We start from the raw sequence: 24,596 nt of genomic DNA, 5'->3' as shown, positions 1-24,596 counted from the left end.
TTGATGTAATCTGGTTATTGAGGGCATGTGAACTGATGTTGGATGTGTTCTTGGGCACATTTTAAAAGGCCTTTACTCAGTGAAATAATTGAATAGAAATTTATGAAATGGCTAAATTATTGGCATGTTCAGTGGAAATTACTTGTGTTATGAATGCTTGATTGATTATGTGTACTGGTTCGTGTTGTATCTGGTTGGATGAATATCATGGGCTTTATAAAAAATGCACTAAACCGCCATAATAAAAATGGGGTAATGGCTTGGCTGGACATAAATAATAGGGCAGGATGCCATGTCAGATCTACACTAGCTCCACGTAGGTGCCATGTGTGGTACATATACTGGTACAATGTCATGTAAATCCATGACGGACTAGTCTGTCATGGAGGACCGGGCCTGGGTGGGCCTGGGACTGATCGGTGATGGCTAGGAGCTGTCATGGTGGTGCAGTTGTCAAATTATGACGCGATATACATGACGGATCTTGAATCCGTCATGAAGCTCCCTCCTTGACGGTTTTTCACTGTTCTGTGACAGATTGAATCTGTCATGGATTAACAAGATTCTTGTAGTGGAAGTCAGCCCATCGTTGACCCGAACCTTCTTTGGTGGCGGTCACGTGGGCCAGTGACGGTCCAGAGGCTCGAGGATCCCGCGGAGGTGGTGCATCAACGTGTTAGTGAGGAGGACGCGCACGTCCGTTGCTACTTGTTTGTGTTGAAGCACAGGTTCTCCAATACCTGGCAGGTTCTCCAGGTATCTCACTGGAGCTATGATCCTGTGATGGTTCCTTCTCTGTGGGTGTCCACCGCCCGCGTCGTTACCCGTCGGTGCGCTAGGGTTTTCATTGTATTAGTGATGTTATATTTATGATACTATTCGGGATGTATTAGTGATAATATTCGACGATGTACGGATGCATGAGATGATTTACTTTTGCTTATTGAATGCATGCTAATTTGAATACTTATTTATTTTATGATTTGGTTTTGCGTATTGAATGCTCATGTCAATATGAGTCCAATAAGATATTTTGAAATGTATATCTTGTGTTGCTCAAATAGGATATGTGCTTGCCCAAGTGGCCAGTCATGTTTGTAGGTTACACCTCCGAGTGGCCTATATTTTGCCGGAGTGTTGATTAATTTCCGTTTCGGCAAATTTCAGGCGCTCGATATGTCCTATTTTAGCAAAGGTCATGCCGGATTTTTCCGTGAATTTTGGCATGACTTGTGCCAGAATATGTAGGAAATATCGAGTGCCCCAGATTTGTGTGTTGAGTATCCTGGTAGTTGCCTTCGATCGATTTTCAATTAATGTTTCAACTATGAACATAGGAAATGTCTGACAACGAAAAGGATTTCAGTATTTGTGAATACTGTGAAGACGAGCATGGCCTGTGCGATAGAATCTTCCTAGATGATGATAGGCGCTTTAACACCAAGCTGGACGAGAACTTCGAAGTGGATACAGTAAGTCACAACGACAAGTCTTTTTTTACTATTCTACTAGCGTATCCCCTGCCATGCAAGAGTTTTTGTCTTGGATAAGATATGTTTCAGTTCTATGAAAAATACTATGGAGGTAAAGAGAGTTTACTTGAAGACCGAGCATGGTTATACTTTCCATGCAAAATTATACAACGCTGACACCTACACCTATTTTGAATGCAAAACTTGGCAAGCACTATGCAATACTTATGCATTTGAGCCTGATATTGTTATGACCTTTGATATTCGTCCGGAAGATGATATTGAAGGTAATATTGACATCTGGGTCGATGTGCAGACGCCTCCAGTTATACCATTATGTGATTTTCTGAACCATATTTATGTCTTAGATATTGTTTGTTCAAAAATAGTTGACAACTAATTTCTATTGATAGCTTATTTCCGATCAAGCAAACATGTCCAACGCATGGTAGACAGGACCTACTACTGTCCCGGGGCTTAACTAAACTGCGACGAGATAAGTCATTATGTTTCATGTCTTGAGGATCTTCATACGTGCAACCAATAGTGTTCGTACTGAACTACAGTCACATCTATTTAGGAAAGATGGTAAGATTTTTACTATTTGTCCTAAGTGCATCTTTGCATACATTTTTTAAGCAAAACTTCATTGCTAAGTATGTTACTATACGATGTTCTTCAACAGGGACTCCCGATGAATGGTGTGCCTCATTGGATCAAGACTAAAGGTTGCATGAGAATTGTTAGCTTATGGCCATGATTTCCTACAATGCACTTTAGTGTATTCAGGATTTCTAATAGCGAGGAATGCTTAATAGTTAAAGACTGGAGCAAAATTGTGAACGATCGCAGAGAAGTACTAGGGGGCAGCAATCAAAAGCGCAGTCCACGATTAGGAGACATGTTCATCTGCGTGCTCCAACTTGATGACGCGGGAGTGCTACACATGTTTTATGTTATTTTAGCTGAGAGACAGCAGCAGGAGTGATTAGCTAGCTAGAAATGAGTTATGATGATTAAATAGCTAGTGTTGGTGGTAATGACTATGATGATTATTATTAGCTAGTGTTGGTGGTCATTAGATAGCTACCGCAGCTAGTGTTGGTGGTGATTAGCTAGCTAGAATGAGTTTGAAGATGATGATGTGTGCTACACTATGACTATGATGATTAAATAGCTACTGTTGGTGGTAATGACTATGATGATGATTAAATAGCTTGTGTTGGCAGATTAGATTCAAGTGGAGGCAACATGTGGTGCACCTCGAAAGTACTACTAGTCCAAACAAGATCAAGTTTGGATTAGTAGAATACTTTTGACATGCACCACATGTTCCCTCCACTTAAACCTAATCCACCTTCATTTGACACACTGTTATGGACATATTGATATAACAACCTCATAATTGGTATTGTACCAAAATTTGTATAATGGCATATAAATACACTAAAAAAATGAGAACAAGAATACTTGTAGCGATGGAGTGTAAACACGCTACAACTAGCTATATTAGCAGTAGCGCTGGAGTGAAGAAACGCTATTGCTATATGTCTTAGCAGCCGCGTGTGTAGCACGTGCTACTGCCAAGGAATAGATGTAGCGCCTTATCAGTAGCGCATCCTCCCACGCTACTGATAGGCAAAATATTCGCGCCACTGCTAGGGTTTTCCCTAGTAGTGGATCATGATTGGGGTGATTTTTCTTATGGTATTGAAAATTTATTTAAGCCCCATGATGAATATAAGATTGATAATAGTGTTTGCAATATTATTGAAAGTGGGTTTGTAAGAGTGTCAAGTTTAGATCCCACATATTTGGAGAATGTACAATCTTATTAAATTTTTGATAACAGTGGGTTTGAAGAGGTCATGACTTTAGTTAATTTTAATCCCACTATTTTGGAAGAGTGTCAACATTGCATACATGTGGATCGTGTTAAGTATATGTTTTTTGACAGCTATATTGTTCAATTTGATTATGATACTACATGTAATTATTATTAGAGAGGAAAATATGGTTGCAAAATTTTTCATGTTACTAAATTACCTTTCGTTATGTTGAGATTGATATTGTTTTTTTCGACTTCCATGCATATGCTAGTTTTTGCTTGCCTTGATAATTTGTTTGCCTATAAGCTGCCTATGCATAGGAATTATGTTAGACTTAGATGTGATTTTCATATGCTTCATGATGTCCACTTCGTGTTTCAATTGCTATCTTTCATGTGAGCATCATTAAAATTATAGAAGCCTAGCTAGGGGCGTTAAACGATAGCACTTGTTGGGAGGCAACCCAATTTTGCTTTTGTTTCTTGCTTTTTGGTTCTGTTTAGTAATAAATAATTCATCTAGCCTATGTTTAGATGTGGTTTTATGCTTTTAATTAGTGTTTGTGCCAAGTAGAACCTTTGGGAAGACTTGGGGTAAGTTTTTGCGATCTTGCTGTAAAAAACATAAACTTGAGCGCTCACGAGATTTGCTGCCATTTTTTACTGGGGAGTGCGATTAGGTTGATTATTTTTGGAGATGATTAATAGACAAATTCCACACGTCCACAAATTTATTGAAGAATTTTTTGGGTTACATAAGTATTATAAACCTACATATTACTACAGACTGTTATGTTTTTTGACAGATTCTGTTTTTCGTGTGTTGTTTGCTTATTTTGATGAATCTATGGCTAGTATCGGAGGGTATGAACCATAGAGAAGTTGGAATACAGTAGGTTTAACAACAATATAGATAAATAATGAGTTCATTACAGTACCTTAAGTTGTGGTTTGTTTTCTTATACTAACGGAGCTCATGAGATTTTCTGTTGAGTTTTGTGTTGTGAAGTTTTCAAGTTTTGGGTAAAGATTCGATGAATTATGGAATAAGGAGTGGCAAGAGCCTAAGCTTGGGGATTCCCAAGGCACCCAAAGGTAAAATTCAAGGACAACCAAAATCCTAAGCTTGGGGATGCCCCGGAAGGCATCCCCTCTTTCATCTTCGTCCATCGGTAACTTTACTTGAGGCTATATTTTTATTCACCACATGATATGTGTTTTGCTTGGAGGATCTTGTATGATTTGAGTCTTTAATTTTTAGTTTACCAAAATCATCCTCACTGTACAAACCTTTTTGGAGAGACACACATGAATCGGAATTTACTAGAATACTCTATGTGCTTCACTTATATCTTTTGAGCTAGATAATTTTGCTCTAGTGCTTCACTTATATATTTTAGAGCATGGTGGTGGTTTTATTTTATAGAAATTATTCATCTCTCATGCTTCACTTATATTATTTTGAGAGTCCTTTAGAACAGTATAGTAATTTGCTTTGGCTATAAAATTGGTCCTAATATGATAGGCATCCAAGATTGGTATAATAAAAACTTTCATAAAAAGGGTGCATTGAATACTATGAGAAGTTTGATACTTGATAATTGTTTTGAGATATAAAGATGGTGATATTAGAGTTGTGCTAGTTGAGTAGTTGTGAATTTGAGAAATACTTGTCTTGAAGATTGCAAGTCCCGTAGCATGCACGTATGGTAACCGTTGTCTAACAAATTTGAAACATGAGGTGTTCTTTGATTGTCTTCCTTATGAGTGGCGGTCGGGGACGAGCAATGGTATTTTGCTACCAATCTATCCCCCTAGGAAAATGTGCGCAATGCTTGCTTTTTGATGACTTATAGATTTTTGCAATAAGTATGTGAGTTCTTTATGACTAATGTTGAGTCCATGGATTATAGCACTATCACCTTTCCATCATTGCTAGCCTCTTTTGTACCGTGCATTGCCCTTTCTCACCTTGAGAGTTGGTGCAAACTTCGTTGGTGCATCCAAACCCCGTGATATGATACGCTCTATCACACATAAACCTCCTTATAACTTCCTCAAAACAGCCACCATACCTACCTATTATGGCATTTCCATAGCCATTCCGAGATATATTGCCATGCAACTTTCCACCATTTCATTTATGACACGCTTCATCATTGTCATACTGCCTTGCATGATCATATAGTTGATATCATATTTGTGGCAAAGCCACCATGCATAATTTATCATACATGTCACTCTTGATTCATTGCCCTTCCCGGTACACCACCGGAGGCATTCATATAAAGTCATATTTTGTTCTAGCAACGAGTTGTAATCATTGAGTTGTAAATAAATAGAAGTGTGATGATCATCATTAATAGGGCATTGTCCCAAATAAAAAATAAAAAGGGGGAAGGCCAAATAAAAAAAGGAAGGCCCAAAAAAAGAAATAAAAAGGGACAATGCTACTATCCTTTTTTCCACACTTGTGCTTCAAAGTAGCACCATGATCTTGATGATATAGAGTCTCTTGTTTTGTCACTTTCATATACTAGTGGGAATTTTTTTCATTGTAGAACTTGGCTTGTATATTCCAACAATGGGCTTCCTCAAATGCCCTAGGTCCTCGTGAGCAAGCAAGTTGGATGCACACCCACTTAGTTTCTTTTGTTGAGCTTTCATACATTTATAGCTCTAGTGCATCCGTTGCATGGCAATCCCTACTCCTTGCATTGACATCAATTGATGGGCATCTCCCTAGCCCATTGATTAGCTGCGTCAATGTGAGACTTTCTCCTTTTTTGTCTTCTCCACATAACCCCCATAATTATACTCTATTCCACCCATAGTGCTATATTCATGGCTCACGCTCACGTATTGCGTGAAAATTGAAAAAAGTTTGAGATTACTAAAGTATGAAACAATTGCTTGGCTTGTCATCGGGGTTTTGCATGATGAGAGTATTCTTGTGTGACGAAAATGGAGCATGACCAAACTATATGATTTTGTAGGGATGAAATTTCTTTGGCCATGTTATTTTGAGAACACATGATTGCTTAGTTAGTATGCTTGAAGTATTATTATTTTTATGTCAATATTAAACTTTTGTCTTGAATCTTTCGGATCTGAATATTCATGCCACAACAAAGAAAATTACATTGAGAATTATGTTAGGTAGCATTCCACATCAAAAATTCTGTTTTTATCATTTACCTACTCGAGGACGAGCAAGCATTAAGCTTGGGATGCTTGATACGTCTCCAACATATCTATAATTTTGATTGTTCCATGCTATTATATTATCTGTTTTGGAGCTTTAATGGGCTTTATTATACAATTTTATATTATTTTTGGGACTAACATACTAACCAAGGCCTAGTGCAAATTGCTGTTTTTTGCCTATTTCAGTGTTTTGCAGAAAAGGAATATCAAACGAAATCCAAACGGAATGAAACCTTCGGGAGAGTTATTTTTGGATCAAATGTCATCCAGGGGACTTGGAGTAGACGTCAAGAGAGGAGCGAGGAGGCCACGAGGCAGGGAGGCGCGCCTGCCCCCTGGGCGCCCCCCACCCTCGTGGGCCCCTCTCAGCTCCACCGGCCTACTTCTTCCTCCTATATATATCCATATACCCCAAAAACATCCAAGAGCACCACGAAACCCTCTTTCCACCGCTGCAACCTTCTGTACCCAAGAGATCCCATCTTGGGGCCTTTTCTGGAGCTCCCTCGGAGGGGGAATCAATCATGGAGGGCTTCTACATCAACACCATAGCCTCTCCGATGATGTGTGAGTAGTTTACCGCAGACCTTCGGGTCCATAGTTATTATCTAGATGGCTTCTTATCTCTCTTTGGATCTCAATACAAGGTTCTCCTCGATCTTCTTGGAGATCTATTTGATGTAATTCTTTTTGCAGTGTGTTTGTCAAGATCCGATGAATTGTGGGTTTATGATCAACATTATCCATGAACAATATTTAATTCTTCTCTGAAATCTTTTATGTGTGATTTGTTATCTTTGCACGTCTCTTTGAATTATCAGTTTGGTTTGTCCTACTAGATTGATCTTTTTTGCAATGGGAGAAGTACTTAGCTTTGGGTTCAATCTTGCGGTATCCATTCCCAATGACAGCAGGGGCTGCAAGGCACGTATTGTATTGTTTTCATCGAGGATAAAAATATGGGGTGTATATCATATTGCTTGAGTTTATCCCTCTACATCATGTCATCTTGCCTAATGCGTTACTCTGTTCGTATGAACTTAATACTCTAGATGCATGCTTGATAGCGGTCGGTGTGTGGAGTAATAGTAGTAGATGCAGAATCGTTTCGGTCTACTTGTCGTGGACGTGATGCCTATATACATGATCATGCCTAGACATTCTCATAATCATGCACTTTTCTATCAATTGCTCGATAGTAATTTGTTTACCCATCGTAATACTTATGCTATCTTGAGAGAAAGCCACTAGTGAAACCTATGGCCCCCGGGTCTATTTTCCATCATGTAAGTTTTCAATCTATTTTAGTTTGCAATCTTTATTTTCCAATCTATACCATAAAAATACTAAAAATATTTATCTTATTATCTCTATCAGACCTGACTCACGTAAGTGGCCGTGAAGGGACAGACAACCCCTTTATCGCGTTGGTTGAGAGGTTCTTATTTGTTTGTGTAGGTACGAGGTGACTTGTGTGTAGTCTCCTACTGGATTGATACCTTTGTTCTCAAAAACTGCGGGAAATACTTATGCTACTTTGCTGCATCACCCTTTCCTCTTGAAGGGAAACCCAACGCAGTGCTCAAGAGGTAGCAATTTTGTGGTGACATAGAGTGGGACTAATGCCCTTTATATCATCAAGAGTATATCCAATAGCGGCCCGGTGCTTCCTTAGAACTTCCAATAATCTTTCTTCTTCATCTTCTGAAAGGTTAGCACTAATAATAACAGGATATATCTTCTTTTCCTTGAGATAAGCATATTTCAAAGTGTCTGGCAATTGTTTTAATCCAAACACAGGATCACCTTTAGGTGGAGCAGGACCTCCTAGAGTTTCAATAGGCAAATTGTGTTTAACCAGAGGACGTTGTTCGAAGAAAACCTTATCTATTTCATTTCTTTCATGCATATGTAAATCATTTTCATGGTCGAGCAAAAATTGTTCTAAAGGATCAGTAGGTGGAACAGCAATAGAAGCAAGACCAATTAATTCATCCTTACTAGGCAGTTCTTTTTCAAGATGATTTCTACTAAACTTGGAAAAATTAATCTTGTGAGACTCATCACCAAAGATAACACCAACCGTTTGTTTCTTACAATCTATCTTAGAATTAACTATATTCAAGAAAGGTCTACCAAAGATAATGGGACAAAAGTCATCTTGTGGGGAACCAAGAACAAGAAAATCAGTAGGGTATTTTATTTTGCCACACAAGACTTGAACATCTCTAATAATCCCAATTGGTGATATAGTGTCTCTATTAGCAAGTTTAATAGTAACATCTATTTCTTCTATCCCAGCAGGTGCTATGTCTTCATAATTTCTTCATATAAAGTGTAAGGAATAGCACTCACACTAGCACCCATGTCACATAAACCATGATAACAGTGATCTCCTATTTTAACTGAAATAACAGGCATGCCAACCATAGGTCTATGTTTATCTCTTTTATTAGGTTTAGCAATTCTAGCACCTTCTTCACAGAAGTAAATAACATGCATGCCCATCAATATCTTCTTCCAGGAGATCTTTAACCATAGCAATACTAGGTTCAACTTTAATTTGTTCATCAGGTTTAGGTGTTCTAATATAGCTTTTGTTAACCACAGTTGAAACCTTAGCATGTTTCTTAATCCTAACAGGGAAAGGTGGTTTCTCAATATAAGCAGAAGGAACAACTGGATCTACATTATAAAGTATAGTTTCTTCTTCAATTGGTACTGGTTCTTTAATTTCTTCTTTAATAGGTGGGTGATATTTAAATCACTTATCCTTAGGGAGTTCAACATGAGTAGAAAATGATTCACAAAAGGAGGCTACTATCTCAGAGTCAAGTCCATATTTAGTGCTAAACTTTTGCAAAGCTTTGGTATCCATAAAAGATTTAACACAATCATACTTAAGTTTAATACCTGACTATTTACCTTCATCGAGTTCCCAATCTTCAGAGTTGCATTTAATTCTTTCCAAAAGATCCCACTAGAATTCAATAGTCTTGTTCATAAATGAACCAACACCAGAAGTATCAAGCATGGTTTGATCATTACGAGAAAGTCAAGCATAAAAATTCTGGATAATAATTTCTCTCGAGGGCTCATGATTGGGGCATGAATATAACATTGACTTAAGCCTCCCCCAAGCTAGAGCGATACTTTCTCCTTCATGAGGCCAAAAATTATATATATAATTCTGATCACGCTAGATGCATAGGATAATTTTTTTGGTGGAACTCCAATTTCAAACTATTCCAATTCCATGATCCAATATCATCGCATAGCCTACACCATGCCAATGCTTTTTCCCTTCAAAGATAAAGGGAAAACCTTTTTCATCACTTCATCCCTGGGTAAACCTGCAACCTTAAACAATCCACAAATTTGTTCCACATATATCAAGTGCATATTAGGATGTTCGGTTCCATCTCCTGCATAAGGATTAACTAGCAGTTGTTCTACCATGCCTGAAGGAATTTCATATTCAATATTATCAGTAGTTGCAATAGGTTGAGGGTTTGCTAATTGTGGTTCCGAATGAGGTGAAGACACCCCGAACAAACTCCTCAAAGGATTGTTTTCCATAGTAACAAGTGACAATAAATTTCAGCACACTATATAAATGTTTCCTTACCAAATTCCACTAACCAAAGGCACTTCACTCCCCGGCAACTGCACCAGAAAATAGCCTTGATGACCCACAAGTATAGGGGATCAATTGTAGCTCTTTTTGATAAGTAAGAGTGTTGAACCCAACGAGGAGCAGACGGAAATGACAAGTAGTTTTCAGTAAGGTAATGTCTGTAAGTGTTGAAATTGTAAGTAAAGGAGTAGTTTGATAGCAAGATAATTTGTAACGAGCAAACAACAATAGTAGTAACAAAAGCGCAGCAAGGTAGCCCAATCCTTTTGAGTCAAAGGACAGGCCTAAACAGTCTCTTATGATAAGCAAAGCGTTCTTGAGGGTACACGGGAATTTCATCTAGTCACTTTCATCATGTTGCTTTGATTTGTGTTCACTACTTTGATAATTTGATATGTGGGTGGACCGATGCTTAGGTGTTGTTCTTACTTGAACAAACCTCCTACTTATGATTAACTCTCCCGCAAGCATCCGCAACTACGAGAAAAGTATTAAGATTAAATTCTAACCATAGTGATGTCGCTTGAAGCTATGTCGGTATTTCCCGAAAGAGGAAGGGATGATGCAGCATAGCGGCGGAAGGTATTTCCCTTAGATATGAAACCAAGGTTATCGAACCAAGCAACACAATGTAAATGGCCCTGCACACAGATAATAAATCCTCGCAACCCGCCGTGTTAAAGGGGCTGTCAATCCCTTTCGGGTAACGGTGCCAGAAATTGGTGGGTGACTGGAAAAAGTTGTAAATATTGATAGATCGAATGCCAAATAAAATAAATTGCAGAAAGGTATTTTTGTGTTTTGGATTAATAGATCTGAAAATAAAAGCAAATAAAAATAGATCGCAAAGGCAAATATATGAGAAAGAAGACCCGGGGGCCGCAGGTTTCACTAGTGGCTTCTCTCGAGAGAAATAGCAAGCGGTGGGTAAACAAATTACTGTTGGGCAATTGATAGAACCTCAAATAATTATGATGATATCCAGGCAATGATCATTATATAGGCATCACGTCCAAGATTAGTAGACCGACTCCTGCCTGTATCTACTACTATTACTCCACACATCGACCGCTATCCAGCATGCATCTAGTGTATTAAGTTCATGGAGAAACGGAGTAATGCAATAAGAACGATGACATGATGTAGACAAGATCTATCTATGTAGATATAGACCCCATCCTTTTATCCTTAGTAGCAACGATGCATACGTGTCATTTCCCTTTATATCACTGGGATCAAGCACCGTAAGATCGAACCCACTACAAAGCACCTCTTCCCATTGCAAGATAAATAGATCAAGTTGGCCAAACAAAACCCAAATATTGGAGAAGAAATATGAGGCTATAAGCAATCATGCATATAAGAGATCAAAGAAACTCAAATAACTTTCATGGATATAAAAAAGATAGATCTGATCATAAACTCAAAGTTCATCGAATCCCAACAAACACACCGCAAAAGATTAACATCATATGGATATCCAAGAGACCATTGTATTGAGAGATGAAGCCATCTAGCTACTAACTACGAACCCGAAGGTCTACAAAGAACTACTCACGCATCATCGGAGAGGCACCAACGGAGTTGGTGAACCCCATCCGAGATGGTGTCTAGATTGGATCTGGTTGTTCTGGACTCTGCGGTGGCTAGATGAATATTTCGTAGACTCCCCTAGGGTTCTGGGATTTTTGGGATATTTATAGAGCAAAGAGGCGGTCCGAGGGCACCCGAGGTGGGCACAACCCACCAGGGCGCGCCTGGTCCTCCTAGCGTGCCCTGGTGGGTTGTGCCCCCCCTCGGGGCACCCCCAGGTGCAGCCAAGGCCTGTTGTGTTCATTTTGGCCCATGAAAATTCTCCATAAAGTTTCGTGGCATTTGTACTCCGTCTGATATTGATTTTCTGTGATGTAAAAAACAGAGAAAAAACAGGAAACTAGCACTTGGCACTATGTCAATAGGTTAGTACCAAAAATGATATAAAATGACTATAAAATGATTATAAAACATCCAAGATTGATAATTAACAACATGGAACAATCAAAAATTATAGATACTTTGGAGATGTATCACATAGCATTAAACTTTTGGATCCAATCGGTCCCTTATGAAATAGCACATAAACTGGGCTTTAAGCTTCTGTCACTCTCGCAACCCACCATCTAATTGCTACTCCATAATGCCTTCCCTTAGGCCCAAATTTGGTGAAGTATCATGTAGTCGATGTTCACATGACACCACTAAGGGAATAACAACATACATACTATCAAAATATTAAACACATATCAAGTTCACATGATTACTTGCAACATGATTTCTCCTGTGACCTCAAGAACAAAAGTAACTACTCACAAATGATAAACATGTTCATGATCAGAGGAGTATTAAATAGCATAATGGATCTGAACATATAATCTTCCACCAAATAAACCATATAGTAATCAACTAAAAGATGTAATCAACACTACTAGTCACCCACAAGCACCAATCTATAGTTCCCGTAACAAGATTGAACACAAGAGATGAACTAGGGTTTGAGAGGAGGTGGTGCTGTTGAAGATGTTGATGGAGATTGTCCTCCCCAAGATGGGAGAGTTGTTGGTGATGATGATGACAATGATTTCCCCCTCCGGGAGGGAAGTTCCCCCGACGGAATCGCTCAGCCGAAGGGAAAAAGTGCTCCTACCCAAGTTCCACCTCGAGGTGGCGGCGCTTCGTCCCGTCCTCCTCTTACTTTTTTATAGGTAAAAATGACTTATATACCAGAAGATGGGCACTGGAGGTGGGCCGAGGAGGCCACAACCCACCAGGGCGCGCCTGGGGGGCCTGGTGCGCCCAGGTGGGTTGTGCCCACCTGGTGGCCCCCTCTGGTGTTTATTAGCTCTAGTATTTCTTAAATCACTACAGGAAACAGGTAATTTGCTGTCTGTGGATCACAGACGGCAAAGACCCAAATCCAGACAGCAAAGATTTTGCCGTCAGGAAGCAGACGGCAAACTCAGACGGCAAAGATAAGCTGGCAAAGAATACTTTGCCGTCAGCTTTTTGTCGAGATGACGGCAAAGATTTTGTCATCAGTCAATACGGTTTTGCTGTCTGCCACAAAAATAACAGACGGCAAAAAACGTGTTCTTTGCCGTCAGCCAAAACGTATGCTTTGCCGTTAGCCAGACTAAAGTACAGACAACAAAGATTGTTTTTTCATATTTTTTAAAGTGAGGTCCGAGCAGTGCATCTCGTCGGACACACGAATAACAAACCAAAACAGGTTCAGCTCACAAAGATTTTGATTCGACACGGTAGTGCTGTCTTGCATTCATCGTCGGTGGAGTTACAGACAAGTTACAAATCTGTCCTGAAAATTTACACAAGGACCCCTAGAAACTAAAATGGAAAAGCGATCAAGTCCATCGCAGCAATAGGTACTTCACCGCCGGTCGTCCTTCTTCTCGCCGGGCACAAGGACACCACTGCCGCCGCCTCGCCCTGCTCACCGCGCCACTGGAAAGCCACGCTCGCCCGTGCCGCTCGCTCGGCCGTGCTTGCTGGTTCCTGGAGAGAGAGAGACAGAGGGGCACCGCCACGTGCCAGTGCAGCGTTGGGTGGCCGACACCGGAGGGAGGAGCTCCTCTGTAGTGGCCGTCACGCGCCATGCTCGAGGGAACAGGCTGCCGCGCGCCCGAGGAAAGAAGCCGCCGCACTCCTGCGCTGAGCATTCGACGGTGTAGTGAGCCGCCGCCGCGCACCATGCTCCTCGCTTGCACATCCGCCATGCTCGTCGCCCGCGCATCCGCTAAGCTTGCCGCCGCGCGCCATGCTTGCCACCCGCACGGCCGCCATGCTCGTCACCTGCTCATCCACCAAGCTCGCTGCTCGCGCGGCCGCCCTGCTCCCCGCCCGCGCATCCGCCAAGCTTGCTGCCCGAGCGGCCGCCCTGCTCCCTGCCCGCGCGGCCTCCCTGCTCACCGCCCGCGTGGATGGCCTGCTTGCCCCCGCCGGCCATGGATGTGTGCTGGCGTGGGCTTCGTGCGTGGGTGTGTCAGGATGGCCCGTTGTGGGTTCCGTGGTGTGAGTGGTTGTGTGGTGTGCGTGCGTTGGTGGGTGGGTGGGTGGGTGGGGCTGTGGGCTTGGGTTAGTGGGTGTGTCAGGATGGGTGGGGCTGCGTGCGTTTGGAGGGACCGCCACGTCATCGATCCGTGGGATCGATCCGCGTGGTGTGCTTCTTCTTTGCCGTCTACGTTTTTTATACAGACGGCAAAGTATGTCTTTGTCGTCTGTGTATTTATTTGTAGACGGAAAAGCATGATCGTTGCCGTCAGTAATAAAAAACGCAGACGGCAAAGACTACTTTGCCATCTGTAATAAAAAATGCAGACGGCAAAATATGTTTTGCCATTAGTCATTCTTTGCCGTCAGCTGCAGACGGCAAAACAGCTCTTTGCCGTCTGCCCCGACGAAAAGCTGACGGCAAAGATGTCCACTGATGGCAAATTAGCTGTTTCCCGTAGTGAATAATCCATAAAAAATCTCTGTGAAGTTTCAGCTCATTTGGAGTTGTGGAGAATAGGTGGCCTGACGTAGCTTTTCCAGGTCCAGATTTCTAGCTGTCGGAATTCTCCCTCTTGGTGTGTTCCTTACAAATTATGATAGAAAAGGCATTAGAATTACTCCAAAAAGCATTATTATGGATAAAAACATTATAAATAACATTAAGAAAACATGATGCAAAATGGACGTATCATCCACCTCCGTCACCACTAGTCTAGTAGTGATGAGCTGGTTTAGGCGTTGTTGCCTCTTTGGTTTCGGTTCTATACCGGATCCGCCAGACTCGGTGCCAGTCACGGCGCCGGTCTCAGTCTCAGCGCCGGACTGGATGTCGGTCTCAGTCTCCGATGCGACAGGTGGTCCCAGCAAGAACACCCGTTGATCATCGGCAAGGTTAAAAAATTCGTCTGCCGCCCGGTAGACATCGACGCAATCACCAGAACACTGTCCTTCATCATTGCTAGCCATGTTTCCTATGACTAAATCTAGTCAATTAATTCTAGACCTAATAAAATGAATAATGACGAAAAAAGCCTATGTTTTGCAGGAACGTTGACTCGTTTGTGGTGCGGCAAATCCCTGGCACTCGATATGTCCTAGTTTGTAGCACAAGTTATGCCAAAATTCACGGAAAATTACGGCATGACCTTTGCTAAAAAGTGTACAAATCGAGCACCTGAAATTTACCAGAACAGAAATAATTCAACATTCCAGCAAAACATAGGCAACTCGACTTCATTCCAATGAAACAACAAAAGGCCACTTGGGCACAATCGAACCACTTCAATGAAAATATATAACATGACCACTTAAGAATATGTACATGAGAAACTACAACAATAGATAAACATGAGCAAACACAATTGAGGAATTTGCATATATCATGACCACTTCAAATTTTCATCTACTAGTGTTTGACACTTCAAGAAAATCTACACAAATCTCATGCTCTCTCAAACGATATTCAAAAACCAAATATAGATTATATTTAGTTAACCACTGAACTAAATTTTACTCTAAACTAAACCGTACTGCCCTAATTAACATGTAGTTAAACAAACTCAATTCAAAAACTAAACCCTACTGAACTAATTAACATCTACATTATCTACTACTTAAAATCTATTATTACCCTAACTAAAAAACATCTACTATTAACCCTACTGCCCTAGTTAACTAGTGCCACCACTACTACGAATTAACATCTACTACTACTACTAAAAAACATTATCTATGAACCCTACTACTAATTAACATCTACTACTACTGCTAATTAACATGCCAGGAAGAAAATGCAGAGAGAGAAGGGGGTGGGGGCTTACGGAGAGGGGAGAGGCGGTGGCGGGGAGGTGCTCGGCGACGAAGGCAGGGGCGGCGAGGGCGGGCTCGGGCTCGGGAGGCGGCGGTCCTGGGCGGGCTCGGGTGATGGCGGTGAGGTCGAGGGTGGCGGCGGTGAGGTCGAGGGCGTCCTCGGGCCACTAGTAGAAAAAGGGCCTGCAGTCCCGGTTCATAAGGGCCTTTAGTCCCGGTTCTTGAACCGGGACTAAAGGGTCGGTACTAATGCCCTGACCCTTTAGTCCCGGTTCAAACCAGAACCGGGACTAAAGGCCCTCCACATGGCCGCTGCCTGGAGGTCCACCTATAGTCCCGGTTGGTAACACCAACCGGTACTAAAGGTAATTTTCTGATTTTTTTTTTGAAATTTTTTGAAACTTTTTTATTTTCAAATTTCTGATTTATTTTAACCTCTGATCTCTAATCACCCCTCTCATCACTGCTCAATTTAATCTCTAATCACCCCTCATCATTCTAAATCATCTAACTTCCCGGACGGTCACCCATCCTCCCACTCCCCTAGCCTGAGCACGCTTAACTTCCAGGTTCTATTCTCCCTCGTTTCCAAGTCTGCACTCGTTGTTTTCCTAACAATAGTAAGATGTTAATCCTATTAACCCTCAGGATTTTAGCTTGAGCATGAAATCACACATTTTACTGTTTGAGTTTGAAACTATTGTTCTAAAAAACAATAATTATTTAGTAACACTAATATTTCTTGAATAAGTAGTTTGACCATTGTTTGACCATAGTTTGACCATAGTTTGACCAGATTTGACCAAAATTCAAAAAAACTGAAATAATTATTTAATAACACTAATATTCTTGAATAATTATTTAGTAACACTAATACTTCTTAAATTAAAAAATAACTGAAATTTGAGCATAACTTTTTTTCCTTTTGGAATTTGAAGATTCTACAAATTTGCAAATAGGCCGTAGGCAGTCTCCATCGGATGTAACTTTTCGAGTAGATGATTTTTCATATAAAAAACTTTTTAATCCAAGTTCGTATGCAAAAGTTATGCCCATTTTACAAATTCCAGAGAGATTTTGTAAATAAAGTCGAAATTCATATTTGTAAATTTTCCCAACAACTAGACCACATATCACATGGGAAACTTTTTTTTTGACATTTCCATCATTTTCTTTTGTTTTTTCTAAAACTGAAAAGGCGGTCCACCGGGGGGAGAGTTTGAAAATTGGACCTTTAGTACCGGTTCTTGCCATGAACCGGTACTAATGCCTCAAAGGCCATTTGTCCCGGTTGGTGGCACCAACCGGTACTAAAGGTTAGACCTTTAGTCCCAGTTGGTGCCACCAACCGGGACTAATGGGCATCGCACCCTTTAGTCCCGGTTCGTGGCATGAACCGGGACTAAAGGGCCCAGGTGAACCGAGACTAATGCCTTAGCCGCATGAACCGGGACTAATGCACCCATTAATCCCGGTTCTGGACTGAACCGGGACTAATGGGGTTACCCGGCCTGGACCAAAGCCCCCTTTTTCTACTAGTGGGCGGTCGCGGTGAGTTTGAGGGCGGCGGCGATGAGGTTGAGGGCGTGTGCGATCGACAGCGGCGACAGAGGAGTTGGGGGAACAGGGGGATAGGGGGAAAGGACTTAGCAAAATTTTGAGCCTGCGGGTTGTTAAGTCAAATTAGTAGTAGCGGTTGTAGAAAAATGTGCTATAGCTAAGTTAGTTATAGCAGTTTCTAGCAAAATTTGCTAGTGCTATAGGAAGCAGTTATTTATTTTCCTTTTCCTTTTCCTTTTATCTAAGGAACGTAGCTATAGCGCTGGCTTGTAAAACAAGCTACTGCTATGCCTTTCTCCTTTGTTTTCTTCTTTATCTTTACATTTCTTTTTTTCATTTCACTTTTTCCTACTTCTTTCATTTTCATTTACTTTTCTATTTTTCCATTTTATTTTCTTTCTTAGCAGTAGCGCTCTATCCAGGAAACACGCTGCTACAACACACTTAGTGGTAACGCGCTTTATGTGGCATCGCTACTACTATTCCTAGCCTACCGCCAACATGGTGGGAAATTATAGTGGTAGCGCTTTTTCCAGCAGACGCGCTACTACTATATATGTAGTTATAGCGCGCTTTATTAGAATGCGCTACTAGCAGGTAGCAGTAGCGCCCTGTTTTAGCCAGCGCTACTGCTATACCTCTGTGTATAAGGTTTTCCCTAGTAGTGGTTGCAAGTTTACTCAAAACAGAAGGTGAATCAAGTGCAAAGCTAGATGGCAGTTCCTTACCTCCCCTCGTAGTAGAGGGATAGATATTGGTTTTGTTGTCTTTTAGATAGCTCATAGTGATCAATAGATATAAATCCCAAGTGACTCAGAGAATAGAGCTATGCTCCCCGGCAACGGCGCCAGAAAAAGGTCTTGATAACCCACAAAGTATAGGGGATCACAACAGATTTCAAGGGTAGAGTATTCAACCGAAATTTATTGATTTGACACAAGGGGAGCCAAAGAATATTTTGGAGTATTAGCAGCTGAGTTGTCAATTCAACCACATCTGAAAGACTTAATATTTGTAGCAAAGTAGTATGGAAGTAACGGTAATAGTGGCGAAAGTAACGGTAGCAGTTTTGTAACAATCGTAACAGTGGCAATGGAGACGAACTCGCAGGCAATGGATCAGTGATGTATAAATATGTCGGATGGCATTCATCATGCAATAGTTATAACCTAGGGTGACACGGAACTAGCTCCAATTCATCAATATAATGTAGGCATGTATTCCGTATATAGTCATACGTGCTTATAGAAAAGAACTTCCATGACATCTTTTGTCCTACCCTCCCGTGGCAGGGGGATCCTAATGGAAACTAAGGGATATTAAGGCCTCCTTTTAATAGAGAACCAGAACAAAGCATTAGCACTTAGGGAATATATGAACTCCTCAAACTACGGTAATCACCGGAATGAATCCCAATTATTCTCACCTTGGGGTATGTAGATCATAACTCGTAATAGCTGTCTACAACTTGCAAGTTCGTATCAAGAACACAAATATATTCATGAAAACATAATAGGTTCAGATCAAAAATCATGGCACTTGGGCCCTAGTGACAAGCATTACGCATAGCAAACTCATAGCAACATCAATCTCAGAATATATAGTGGATACTAGGGATCAAACCCTAAATAAACTAACTCGATTGCATGATAAATCTCATCCAACCCATCACCGTCCAGCAAGCCTATGATCGAATTAATCACGCACGGCGGTGAGCATCATGAAATTGGTGGTGGGGGAAGGTTACTGATGATGATGGCAACGATTTCCCCTCTCTATAGCCCCGAACGGACTCCAGATCTGCGTTCCCGATGAAGAACATGGGGTGACGGCGGCTCCGTATTGTAAAACGCAATGAATCCTTCTCTCTGATTTTTTTTCTTCCCAAATATGAATATATAGAGTTGGAGTTGAGGTCGGTGGAGGTCCAGGGGACCCACAAGGTAGGGGGCACGCCCTAGGGGGCCGCGCCCCACACCCTTGTGGATAGCTGGTGGGTCCCCTCTGATTGATTCTTTCGCCAATATTTCTTATTTATTCGAAAAATATTCTCCGTAAATTTTCAGGTCATTCCAGGAACTTTTATTTCTGCACAAAAATAACACCAACGCAATTCTGTTGAAAACAACATCAGTCCAGGTTTGTTCCGTTCAAATCATGCAAATTAGAGTCCAAAACAAGGGCAAAAGAGTTTGGAAAAGCAGATACGAGGGAGATGTATCAATGACTTGCATTTATAAGGTGGCCTCGGAGGAGGTTGGAGTGTCCAGGTGAAGGAGAAGCAAGGATATATAAGGATATCTGGTGGTGGAATGATGATGTTCAGAAGGCGATTAAAGAGAAGAAAGATTGTTTCAGATGCCTATACCTGGATAGGAGTGCAGACAACATGGAGAAGTACAACATAGCGATGAATGCTGCAAAGTGAGCTGTCTGTGAAGCAAGGGGTCGGGTGTATGAGGACCTCTACCAATGGCTAGGCACGAAGGAAGGCGAAAGGGAGATATATAAGATGGCCAAGATTCCAGAGAGGAAGACGAGGGATATTGGCCAAGTCAAATGCATCAAGGACGAAGCAGACCAACTCCTGGTGAAGGACAAGGAGATTAAACATATATGGCAAGAGTATTTCGACAAGCTATTCAATGGGGTGAATGAGAGTTCTACCATTGAACTGGATGACTCCTTTGATGAGACCATCATACGTTTTGTGCGGCAAATCTAGGAGTATGATGTCAAGGAGGCTTTAAAAAGGATGAATGGATGCAAGGCGATGGGCCCTGATTATATCCCAAATGAGGTATGGAAAGGCCTTAGAGACATAGCGATAGTATGGCTAATCAAGCTTTTCAACTTCATTTTTCGAGCAAACAAGATGCCAGAAGAAGGTAGATAGAGTATATTAGTACCACTCTTCAAGAATAAGGGGGATGTTCAGAGTTGTACTAATTACCGTGAAATTAAGCTGATGAGCCATATAATGAAGCCATGGGAAAGAGTCATTGAGCACCACTTAAGAAGAATGACAAGCGTGACCAAAAATCAGTTTGATTTCATGCCTGGGAGGTCGATCATGGAAGCCAACTTCTTGGTACGACAACTTATGGAGAGATATAGGGACCAAAGAAGGACTTGCATATGGTATTCATTGGCATGGAGAAGGCCTCTGATAAGATAACGCCGTGTGGTGGGCCTTGGAAAACACAAAGTCCCAACAAAGTACATTACACTCATCAAGGACATGTACGATAATGTTGTGACAAGTGTTCTAACAAGTGATGTCGACACTGATGACTTCCCGATTAAGATAGGATATAATCAGGGGTCAGTTTTGAGCCCTTATCTTTTTGCCTTGCTGGTGGATGAGGTCACAAGCGATATACAAAGAGATATCCCATGGTGTATGCTCTTTGTGGATGATGTGGTGCTAGTTGAGGATAGTCGGACTGGGGTAAATAGGAAGTTAGAGTTAGAGAGACAAACCTTGAAATCAAAAGGGTTTAGGCTTAGTAGAACTAAAACCGACTACATGATGTGTGGTTTCCGTACTAGTAGGTGTGAGGAGGAGGAGGTTAGTCTTGATGGGCAGCTGGTGTCTCAGAAGGACACCTTTTGATATTTGGGGTCAATGCTGCAGGAGGTTGAGGGTATAATCAAAGCCGGATGGATGAAGTGGTGCCAAGCTTCTAGCATTGTCTGTGATAAGAGAGTGCCACAAAAGGTTAAAGTCAAGTTCTACAGGACGACGGTTCGACCTGCAATGTTGTATGGCGCTGAGTGTTGGCCGATTAAAAGGTGACGTGTTGAAAAGTTAGGTGTGGCGGAGATGCGTATGTTGAGATGGATGTGTGGCCACACGACGAAGGATCGAGTCTGAAATGATGATATATAAGATAGAGTTGGGGTAGCACCAATTGAAGAGAAGCTTGTCTAAAGGAGGGAGTTCGTTAAGAAGGACGTGAAGGATTGGAGTATCACCAAAGAACTAACTATGGACAGGGGTGCGTGGAAGCTTGTAATTCATATGCCAGAGACATGAATTGATCGCGAGATCTTATGCGTTTCACCTCTAACCTACCCCAACTTATTTGGGACTAAAGATTTTATCGTTGTCGTTATTGTTGTATATGATATTTATATTTAATGAATATTTTACAACTATACAATAGTACAACACAATAAATCTCACTAAAATATACTAGTATTACAAAATATTCCCGCAACAACATTGCGGGCATCATCTGATTATCCAAACGGCGGTAAGCTATCTGAAAACCAATCAACAATCAGTCCTAAGCTATAGTACTTCAGCGAGGGCGACAGGGAGAGCATCCAGTGCTCTTGTCGTCGGCACCGGCATCTGAGTCACTACACTCCACTCCGCTGCGCCACTTGTGCCTTTTTGGCCCATATAAACATACTATTACTGTAGTACACTCGTGGAATCACATGGGTGGAGAAAGAGATACGGAGAACAACTGACCAGCTTGTCACGCATGACGCATGTGGTAACCTCTCACTTGCTGAAACATGAAACTACTTTTGCCCAAATTAAGCAACAGAGAGTTTGCTTGTTTGGTCCATCGTCCGTCCTGCGCACGACGCATACCATAGTTCACTGGCAAAATTAGTAGTCCACCGACCCGTTGATTTCCATTAACAAGCCGCCATAACATAGTTCATTACGATAAAATTAGTAGGGGTGGAAACGACCAATAAAGCAGTATTCATCTACTGCTTATTACGGTACAGAAAGACAACCTAAAGACAGTTTTCTTCCAACAATCCGAATTCTTTTTGAGTTTGCAATCCTTGCGTAGCTGCAGGCATACCCATGCATATTCATGTCGTCTGGCCATCTTCAGCGTCCGGACTCCTCAAGTCTTCCTTGGATTAACTGGCTATTCATACAAAATAGCCAAGGCCTCGGATTACTAAGCAGCATCTGCAGCTTCCAGACGGAAACTCCTCAAGTCTTGCTTTAATTAGGACACTGCAACAGCATCGTTATTCGTAAGAAATCTGAGTCTAAACCGGCCGCATCGCGTCTCTAATTTTTCAAATGGAAATCTTCTCCCCACGAGGACACGGTCGATACAAGAACTTGCGCTGCGACGATTGGGAAAAAGGTATTGTCTCAAAATGAAATCACCTGCGCAATATGAGAGCAGCCTGGCTAGAGGCGCAGCTCCAGGTCCAGAGCCTCGCCGGCGCCACTTGCATCGGAGGCCCTTGACCAGCCCGCCACGCCGTCGCGGCCAGGGAACGGGTCCTGGAGCAGCGTGTGCTCCGCCAAGCGTGGAGCGCCACCGGCTCGCCCCCACCTCTCTGGCTTGCAGGCATGGGAGGCTGGCGCCGCCTCCACGCCACCACCGTGCGAGACCACGGAAGTGCACATGGACCGGCCGGCGCTTGAATCGCAGGTCGTCCCGGTGGAAGTCCCCTCGACGGCGGCGCCCCCGAATGGGCTGTCCTTGTTGTAGGGGTCGCAGAGGAAGCCGGCGAGGCGGTCCTTGCGGTGGGCGTTCTGGTGGCCGCCGAGCGCCTGCGACTTGAGGAACGTCTTGTCGCAGAAGAGGCACTGGAACAGCCGCACCGTCCTGCCGTCCACGCGCGCCGTCGGTGCCACCTCCTCGTTCCGGTCTTGGCTGCTGTCCGTTGGGGACATCGTCAGCGACAGATCCGGCGAGGCCGCCGCCGCTGCCGCTTGCACATGGAACCACGACGACGTGGTCTTCTCCATCAAGGTAACAGTTGAGCTCAGGTAGCCGCTGTTGCAGTGTCAGGAGCACAACAACACAACACAAGGATATTGGCGAGAGAACTGATGATAGCTAGAAATGGTAACGGCGGCGCCTCTACAATGGGAAAGAGGAGCGTGAAACAAGCTATGGACTCGACCTACTACCTTATAATGAGATGGGTTTCAACAGGTATAAATATAGGAATAAACACTAAAAAAAACACAGAAATAAATAATTCTATTTTCTGCCAAATAATTTCAACTAATGGGAAAGACGAGTGTTGAAACAAGCTATGGACTCGTACGAGCTTAGAATGAGATGGGTTTCAACAGGTATAAATACAGGAATAAGGAATTCTATTTTGCTGCCAACTAATTACAATTTGCTTTCACTCCAATTTATTGGCAGCCCAATCTCGCGCTGTGATTCGTGGTGAATTTTCCAGGTGACTCAATTTTTTTCCGCCTTCCTTCGAATTTCTGGACATTTGACAGCGCCGTACGATGGCTATGGCATTTAGCCTTCATCATATTTTTGAATTTTGTTATGTGGGTTTATTTCATTTCCCTTGTAATGGTATGAAGTTTTGTCCCCAGTCCTTTTTTTTGCGAAAAGGATTAGATCTATTATAAAGATTCATTGGAAGTACAAAGCACCTCAAATATAATAAAGATTACATCAAGGTCCATGGACCAACGAACGACATTGCCACCGCCAGAAAGCCGTCGACACGCCGTTGTTAACGCTCCCATACCGGACCCGGCCTGACCTTGTCGATGACAGCCGAGGAGTCTTCGTGCACGTGCCTAAGGACCAGCATCCTGGGGCCGCAGTCGTTGAGGGAGTCCTGGATTAGGGGGTCTCCGAACAGCCGGACTATATCCTTTGACCGGACTGTTGGACTATGAAGATACAAGATTGAAGACTTTGTCTCGTGTCCGGATGGGACTCTACTTGGCGTGGAAGGCAAGCTAGGCAGTACGGACATGGATATCTCCTCCTTTGTAACCGACCTTGTGTAACCCTAACCCCTTCCGGTGTCTATATAAACCGGAGGGTTTTAGTCCGTAGGATAACATACAATCATACCATAGGCTAGCTTCTAGGGTTTAGTCTCTCCGATCTCGTGGTAGATCAACTCTTGTAATACTCATATCATCTAGAATAAATCAAGCAGGACGTAGGATTTTACCTCCATCAAGAGGGCCCGAACCTGGGTAAAACATCGTGTCCCCTGCCTCCTGCTACCATCCGCCTTAGACGCATAGTTCGGGACCCCCTACCCGAGATTC

The 24,596-nt window shown here is 42.3% G+C and overlaps 1 protein-coding gene across 1 annotated transcript; it reads right to left on the bottom strand.

The window, feature by feature from the left end:
• Positions 1–22,156: 22,156 nt before the first annotated feature.
• Positions 22,157–23,446, bottom strand: LOC119298424 (zinc finger protein 4-like). The gene is made up of 2 exons (XM_037575832.1): positions 22,713–23,446; positions 22,157–22,553 (listed from the first exon to the last, which is right to left on the bottom strand). Exon 1 carries the CDS (start codon positions 23,301–23,303, stop codon positions 22,737–22,739), a length of 567 nt encoding a protein of 188 aa, XP_037431729.1. The 5' UTR covers positions 23,304–23,446; the 3' UTR covers positions 22,157–22,553; positions 22,713–22,736.
• Positions 23,447–24,596: the final 1,150 nt, after the last annotated feature.

The sequence above is a fragment of the Triticum dicoccoides genome, chromosome 5A, assembly GCF_002162155.2.
Source record: "Triticum dicoccoides isolate Atlit2015 ecotype Zavitan chromosome 5A, WEW_v2.0, whole genome shotgun sequence".
Taxonomy (NCBI): domain Eukaryota; kingdom Viridiplantae; phylum Streptophyta; class Magnoliopsida; order Poales; family Poaceae; genus Triticum; species Triticum dicoccoides.
Note: the sequence above shows the minus strand (reverse complement) of the source record. Positions and strands in the feature narration are given on the sequence as shown.